General features: G+C 33.7%; 1 protein-coding gene across 1 annotated transcript; it reads right to left on the bottom strand.

The window, feature by feature from the left end:
- Window positions 1–1,580: 1,580 nt before the first annotated feature.
- LOC113782642 lies at window positions 1,581–2,525 on the bottom strand. The gene has a single exon (XM_027328515.1). The coding sequence runs from the start codon at window positions 2,523–2,525 to the stop codon at window positions 1,581–1,583; it is 945 nt and encodes a 314-aa protein (XP_027184316.1).
- Between the last annotated feature and the right edge of the window lie 6,187 nt (window positions 2,526–8,712).

The following is an 8,712-nucleotide window of genomic DNA, read 5'->3' as shown; positions in this document are numbered from 1 at the left end:
TGAGTGCGATATTCTGATGGTGTGTACTCAACTCCAGCATTGCAGAGAATGTATCGTTTGTACAGTTGAAAATGGTTTCTGAAGAAGTCGATGTCTGATTTATAAATCATCGCTTCAACTGTTATACCCTGATAACAATTATAGTTGTATCATCTGAGTATAAAGGTTGGGTAACAAAACATATAGAGTGGAGTTCAGAATTTGGATTACCTGCTCATCAATTAATATCAGCTTCTGATATCGGTTCCATGCTTTCAAGAGTAATGCCTTTTGCTTGTCCAGAACCTGAACCACAGTTGTCCAGTTTTGCAGTCCAGGGATTATCTCAGTGAATGGAATGATGTTTTTTTCGTCCTATGACTCGTAATAAGAATACATAAGTACTAAATGAAGACTATAAGAGATATACAACTATGAACATAGATAAATAAGTGATATGCACATGCTTAGAGCAGTTACTGATAAGCTAGATGTTGTACTTCTCTATATACTATATTTTCAGTAATCGAGTCTTGTTGGTCATCAAATATGGATGGTTTGATAAGAATTTTGATAGAGCTACTGTTGTTAGCTCTTAACAATGCTACATATAGTTGTCCATGTGAAAAAACTGGTTCACACAAATATATGCCAACAAAATCAAGCGTTTGCCCCTGAGCTTTGTTAATTGTCCTAGTAAAACAGGGTCGAATAGGAAATTGAATGCGTTCAAATGATACTGGTGAGTCTGAATTGTTCTCTGCTCTGAAACAAATTCTGTGGATGAAGACCTCTTTTCCAGCAAATTCACCACATGTTATGACCGCATGTATGATGTTGGAGCTCAACGATTTGCATATAAGTCTAGTGCCATTGCATAATCCCTGAGGTGCATCAGTATTTCTGAGCAACATGATAGGGCAATATGGTTTGAGAAGTCGCTTATGAGGTGGGAAACCATTTGGAGTTAAACTGTTTAGCAAGTCCTCCGTGATTGTCTGGTCAGAGTTGTCTATACACTTGTCTCGACTGATATATTCTTGCAGTTGTCCTTCTAAGTGTACAATGAGTCTCTCATTAATCTTGTTGACAAAGTCATTTTTTGTTGTCAGTATAGCACAGTTAACTGCAGATAAATTTCCCTCGGAAAAAGCTTTTAAATCTGGAAACACCGTCCTGATCAGTGCAGTCACTGAATCTTCCTCATTTGTATATCTTATCAGCATTGATGGAGGTATCTGGATAGAATTCTTGAAGATAACTGGCACTGTTCCATTTCCAATGCGAAGTAGATATTGAGTAAATTCTGGATCATGCCTTGCTCTCATGTTTTCAATCAGATGTAACTTATGTAGCTCTGGCCATATATATGAATTGACTATGCTTGCATCAATAAATTTAGATTTTGATCCCTTTGTTACCACTGGCAAGACTTGGCGAAAATCACCTCCAAAAACAATGACCTTTGATCCAAACAGATCGTTTGAGTCCATTATGTCCCTCAGAAGTTTGTCGACACTTTCAATTGAGGCTTTATGCGCCATTGGAGCTTCATCCCAGATGATCAGAATTGTAGATTGAAGGAGTTTTGCTAATGAGCTTTATTTACTAACTCTACATTGCTTATCTGCTGTTCCACCAATTGGTATCTTGAATCTTGAGTGAGCTGTCCTTCCACCTGGCAGAATCGAAGCCGCAACTCCACAGGATGTTGTAGCAAGAGCTATGTATCCTTTTGACCTGATCTCTGCTAGTAGTGCTCGATACAAGAATGTTTTTCCTATTCCACCTGGTCCATCAATGAAGAAGGTTCCTTTCTTGTGAACAAAAACTGCATTCATGATAATGTCAAAAGCTTTTTTCTGATCAGTATTTAGTTGTTTAATTGCTAATAGGTCATGCTCTGGTACAGAGATTCTTGTTTCAGCTATTGTATCACTAGTATTTTTGTTCAAGCTATCAAAATACATGGTATTTGGAACTAAAGCATATTGATTAATGTCTTTTTCCATTGATTGCAGAAACTCATTTATTTGGCATAATACCTGCAAACGAATCTGACCAACTGATATTTGTGAAATTCTGCTGATATCTTCGGATAATGGCTTCTCAAATTGCTCCCAAAGATACCTTGGATTTGAATGAGGAAAATGAACAAGCAGAGTCGCAAATAATCTACTTAAATTATATGGCATCTGATACAAACTTGCTTCTTTGAGACATTGTTCTTGTGACTTATCAGACTCAAAGTAACCTCTTAGAATTGATGTCTCGCGAAAAGTATGTACATATGCTCCATTTATTGTTCTCAAATCATCAAATGAAGTTGGATTGTTGACATGTGTAAGAAGCAATCTGAGGAAGTATCGTTCTCCTTCCATTGGACTTGCTATCACTATCCTGCCTATAGAATCTTTCTGTTTTCTTGGCTCCCATCTTCTCCTTCCTGGATACCAGACAAAATGTTCAGGAAACTCTTTGTAAGTGCATTTGAGGTTCTGAGCTAGAGAATCAGTAGAATTCATGTAAAAGAATTCTGTTAACATAGTTCTCTTTGCAAATCTGTCTCTTACTACATCGCATAAGCTTGATCTTGTCTGAAGTTCAATGGCTGACAATTTTCTAAGTGAAGTTGTAGGTGAATAACAGAAGGATGCATTTCAAATAGCAAGAATCTGTATATTCTCCATATACTTTCGACAGCGCAAACCCACCTAGCTGATTGGTAGTCTTAGATTTCATCGATTGCACATACATAACCATCAGAATTTGAGCCATTAGAATTGTCTGAATTCACTCGAAAATGGATCTTGTCATGACCTTTGTAGATGTACTTATATATGTACTTGACTGCCTTTACTGTAGAGCAGATTTCGACATTTATATGGCAGTTGAATTTTGCAAGAAGGTAAGGGTTGTATGGAACAACCTATCTGTTATCCATCTCATGTCCACGAACCATCATTCTGTATCCATTGTTCCTTCTTTGATAAGTGGGATATGCATTATCTCCATGAAAGGTTTTATCAGCAAATGGCTTTGGATAATTGTTTCTGCATTTTTTCTGATGTTCCCCTTGCATACAGACATTGTTTGGATTTTTTTCCCACAGGGACTATGAATCATATGTCTGCGAACCATGTTGAAAAGATGTCGATTTTTGGTCTCATCTGGAATCTCTGCACTAACTATTTTGTCATAAGAATCTGTGGAGTAAAGTTTTGAACTTGGCTTCAAGATTATGAGGAAATAAGCACGAGGGAGACCACGTTTCTGGAACTCAATGACATAGGTGTAAGCAGCAACAGATTCAAATATCTCTTTTTTGAATAACTCTTATTCAATATATCAAACTTTGCATGGAAGACTCGAGTCAGTAAATCTGGCTTGTTGTGTGCTTCATCTGTTGGCAGCATATGATCCTTTATTTCTGGCCATGAAGGATTACAAGTCATCGTAATGAATAAATCTGGTTTACCAAATTTCTGTACCAAAGCCATAGCGTCAACAAATCTCATTTTCATGTCATGCGGGCCTCTTATAAATGAAGCTGGAAGCACCACTCGCTGGCCTACCTTTGAACCTTGGCATTGACCTGCTATGACGCTATCCATAACACCTTGTAGTTCTTCTCTCCTTATAAATTCTTGTTTGCTCTTATAGTAATCTAGTCTCTGGCTTTCGATTTTTATGTGCATATCAACAACATACTGCTGAAGTAGCCTTCCAGTGTTGAGTATGTTTGGACAATATTTATCTCTCATCTGCAATTTATAAGCATAATATTCTCGCATTGACACGGATTCGCTGTTGTTTTCAGAATCATTGCTGGCTGAAAGTTGCATAAATAACCTATAAGTTATTGATTAAATTGGATGAAGCTGAATACAGTCAGAAAATATAAGTAATGTGTCTTCTGTATATAACCAATGGAAGTAGTGTATTCTGCATATAAGTCAATGGACATGTGTAATTATATAAGTAATGCATAACTAATGTATATAGGTAATGTATAAGTCATTTGCATATCATTGATGTATAAGTGATTAGAGGTTGGAAGTACCTTGTTGTTCGGCAGATATCATTTCTTCAGCAGATTTGTAATTGGTCAGAACAACAGTAGATTTGGTTTTCTGAATACATCTTTTTCTCTTTTTTGGATTCTCTCTGGTCACTCTTCTGATGCCAGGATGCCAGCCTGTTTCACCAAGTGCAAATAATAGTGGATACTGTAGAAGATCGTAACAACCATAATAATATTGCACCAGGTGATCCCTCCTTTCTTTTGTATAAATTTGGATGTGTCTGGCATAACTTGATTCTGAGTTTTGTCCTTCTGTCCAAAGAGCTGCAACTTGAGAGGCTGTTGGATGATTGAGCACTCGTTGATCATTTTCTAAATGTGATTTGAGCACTATTTGATATGAATCTAAATTTGGAACATTTCTGAGGCTTCGCAGAAAGCATGCGTATGGATTAGATTTCATTAGTTCCATGATTCTCATTACTATACTTTCTGTTAATCTTTCGAAAACTGCCATTCTATTTTGAAGTCATGGTCTGTATCATGGAAATAAAGCTGTAGATATAATCCACATCCTCCATGCGGAATAAGGTCTTTGATGAAGTGATAGGTCTGTCCTTGAACTTTGAATGTATAAATACCATTTGTTCTCTTGCAAAGTGATTTATTATAGTGTACACCAAAAGAAGTAAAAGCAAACATATTGTTATATGTTCTGACATATGTGCGGAAGGATAAAGCTTCATTAGAGTGACCAGTAAATAATTCTACAAGAATATCTGGAAGCCTATTTTCATGTAGAACTACTTGTCCGTCAGAGCAATAGAAATTAGGTGTCTCCGAGTGCATCCTTTTTGCTCCACAGTATTGACAATCAGGTTTCGTAGGTAATCTATCTGCATTCTCATTAATAAACTGTAGTGCATGAACTCCATCAACAACTTGATTAGCTATAAAATTATCAATTACTTGAGTGAAACTAAAGGTTGAGAGTCAAAATAATTATGTAGAAAAGCAACAAGTAATGGTCTGTAATGTATACCTCTTTTTTTCTTTCTTTCTGTTACTCATGGCTTTCATTTGTTTCATTGATGAATGTGTTCTACCTGAATAATTCAATTATGTATAATCAGAAGTGATTTCAACTATTAGTTATGCATGTGAAAGTGATGTTGTGAATGAGTGAGATATGCTGATATTGAGGTTTTGGAAGGCTACCAGAAGAAATGAGTTGTAATAGTTTTGAATGTATGTGAGTGGTAATCATAAATATCATTTGGATCATTGAAGTGAAGTATTTTCTGGGATAGCAAAAGCAATTAAAGAGTTTAATGTGTTTGGATGAGACATTAAAGCTAATAGATACAATGAGTATAAGATTCAAGGTAGTAACCTCCAGTTGTCCTTCTTCTAGCAGAGCCACTGTCGGGAAGCTAATACACTTGGTATGTTGGGAGGATAGTTGACAAATCTGTTAAAGATAAAGTTCATCAAATTGTTACAAATAATGATATCAGAACTTTTGTTAAAAAGTTGGAAAAATATTTATCACCTGAAGCCTCTTCAGCAATTTCTGTCAAAAATTTGTAGCAGTTCATACATATGAATGATTCATCTGATAACCAAAAAAGCTAACTAATATGAGTGTTGATCATAATGTTCATGGTTATATATAATGAACACCAATCAATAATGACTTTTGAAGCCTAAATGACCTGCACTATGTGTAAAAGCTAGGCACGTATGTTTTGTCTCAGAGTTAGATGTAGATCCTGCGTTTAAAAATTGGAAATAAATCATTGTATCAATAGAATAATGCTTATAATCTGAGTATAAACAATACATTGGAAATGAACTATCTAATCTACCTTTCTCATACGTTGAGAATGAAGAAATCTGTTGCTTTGACTTTTTACTCGACTGAGTATGAGATAGTTCAACACTATTGTTTGCAGACTCAGAAATTTGAATACCACATTTTACTGCACCTATTAAAATTAATGATCAGCATAAGAAACAATCAAAAGTGTAAGTGATCATAATATAGTAGCTTATGTAGAAATAGTACCTCTGCAGTATCCTGTAAAATGAGAGTATAACAATTGATTAGGGGAAGCAGTTACGAATGATTTAGAAAAAATGTGAATTTAGTATAGGTAAATATGTTGCTTACAGAACAATAAATAGTATGGCTAACCTTGATTACAATCAATAATTCGATGAACGTTCTCTTTGTCTTTGAAATTTTGAGAATCAGTTACTTTGCTAACTTTATCATTCAAATGTAAACATGAACCACGTAAGGGAAATAGTGAATAGTGAACAGACGGATGATGAAAATATAATAAGAGTGTTGGAATTAGCATGTACCGTTAGAACATTGTTCAGCAGCAAGGGTATGCATAACAGATGCAGAAGCTGGTGATTTGCAAGCCTGTTGAAATTGCTCTGGCAAGGACTTGGAAAGCATTTTTTCCAATTTTTTTCTATAATAAGCTTCTCTATTCTTTATCGACAAGCTTCTTTTTCTTCAGCCGAAAGGGCAGCAAATTTTCCCCTCTTTTTACGATTTCGGTTATCCTTTTTCTCACGAAGTTTATCAGGATCATCCCTTACGAACAGCTTAGAGCAGCTCATGTTTCTTATACACAGAGACCAACCAGGAAACAAAGACAGAGGAAGAAAAATGTAGGCGTATACATAGATATGTATTCTTTGTACATATGCATGTAAACAACTATATATATTGATGCATAAGGAACAAACTATCTATGTAAAAAACAGGAAGCTAACGAATACATAAGTAGAAAGCAACTAAAGCAAGCAAAAAGAGTACAAGACCTCCATGAAGACAGGAAATCACTGCTGATATGAAACACTTGATGAAAGATTTAGCTGAAACACCTGAGCAAAGATTCACATCAAACAAATACATAGTACTATCAAAGAAATGAACAGCTAATCCCAAGTAAATTTGGCTGAGGATAAAAGAATACCTGATGTCAAGCAAGTAGTAAATGCAGGGGAATTTGCATGTAAACTGGTTCTGTGCATGTAGCAAACTATTTGCATGAATCTGTCCTCCCTCTGTATTGTAGCTCCATCAGTAAAAAAAACAAGAAATATGGAAAACCGAGACAAAGGAAGTCGAAATGACAAAAATAGCCAAGCTTGGAAGCACAGAAGGCCAGAAAATAAGCATCTAAATGACCAAAAGAGTAAAAAACAAAAGGTAGTGGCAGACAATTGATTTAACCTTTTAGCTAGATGATTTAACTCCTTGGTCAAAATTCAAGAGTAAAATCTATGTGATCTTTATCTTGATCCCAAGATTTATCTAAAAATATCATCACTTATTGTATATATATATATATTATTATATGTATATACATCTTTATGTATATTATATATATATCACATTTGTCTAAAAATATAATTACTTATTGTGTATATTATTATTACTATTATATATATATACATCTGTGTGTATTATATATATCACATAAATCTAACATTTCTAAATCTATGACTTCCAAATTATTATGTTTACAATAATTCTTGAATTTTTTTTCATGATTGTTAGGTCTATCATAAAGAGTAAAATCTATGTGATTTTTATCTTCATCCCAAAATCTATCTAAAAATATCATCACTTATTATATATATTAGTATTTATATATATACAGATCTTTATATATCATAAATTTAACATTTCTAAATCTATGACATCCAAATTATTATGTTGATCATAATTCTTGAATTTTTTCCATGATTGTGAGGTCTATGATCATATAGTTCAATAATTTAGTTGAAGTTTATTTTTAATTTTTCCCAAAAGTTTAATTTTGATTTTAATTCAGAAGTTTAATTGGAGTTTAATTGTCCATCTTTTAATTTAGAATTGGAGTTTAATTGGAGTTTCAATCCATCTTTTGATTGGAGTTGAATTTCAATTTTAATTCAGAAATCTAATATTTCTAAATCTATGAGTTGCGATTATTATGTCTATGATAATTTAGTTGAAGTTTATTTTTAATTTTTGCCAAAATTTTAATTTCAATTTTCATTCAAGAATTTAATTGGAGTTTAATTCTTCAAAAAATTTAATATTTTTTAATTGAATAATTTGGGAATATCCATTATCAGCCTGAACTATACATACAATCAATGTGGGGTCCACGGTCCAGAAGGAAGGAAGCAAAAATCTTAGCCTGAAGCACAATGAGAAACACAACGTTCCAGTGTGATGGTAAAGTGAGGTCCACATTCCAAAAGCAATAAACCAAGCGTGCAACGCATCCTCAAGGACCGAGATGCAGTCGAAATCCTAGCAACAGTAAAAGGGTCAAGTGTCTTATATATATAAAAGGACCATAATTCTTGAATTTTTTTCATAATAACTAGGTTTATCATAATTAAGAGTAAAATCTATCTGATCTTTATCTTCATCCCAAAACCTATCCAAGAATATCATCAATTATTATATATGACTTCGAAATAATTCTTGAATTTTTAGGTTTATCATCATATAGTTGAATAATTTAGTTGAATTTTATTTTTAATTTTTCCCAAAATTTAATTTTAATTTTAATTCAGAAGTTTAATTGGAGTTTAATTATCTATCTTGAATTGGAGTTGAATTTTAATATTTCTAAATCCATCTTTTATTATGCCTATCATAACTCTTCATTTTTTTTTCATGATTGTTA

Source organism: Coffea eugenioides, chromosome 9 (assembly GCF_003713205.1).
Source record: "Coffea eugenioides isolate CCC68of chromosome 9, Ceug_1.0, whole genome shotgun sequence".
NCBI classification, from domain to species: Eukaryota; Viridiplantae; Streptophyta; class Magnoliopsida; order Gentianales; family Rubiaceae; genus Coffea; species Coffea eugenioides.
The sequence above is the reverse complement of the archived record's forward strand: the minus strand, read 5'-3'. Positions and strand labels throughout refer to the sequence as shown.

What these genes read in the sequence shown, in the direction of transcription:
- LOC113782642 (XM_027328515.1), bottom strand. Translation starts at nt 2,525, where the DNA reads ATGTTAACAGAATTCTTTTACATGAATTCTACTGATTCTCTAGCTCAG.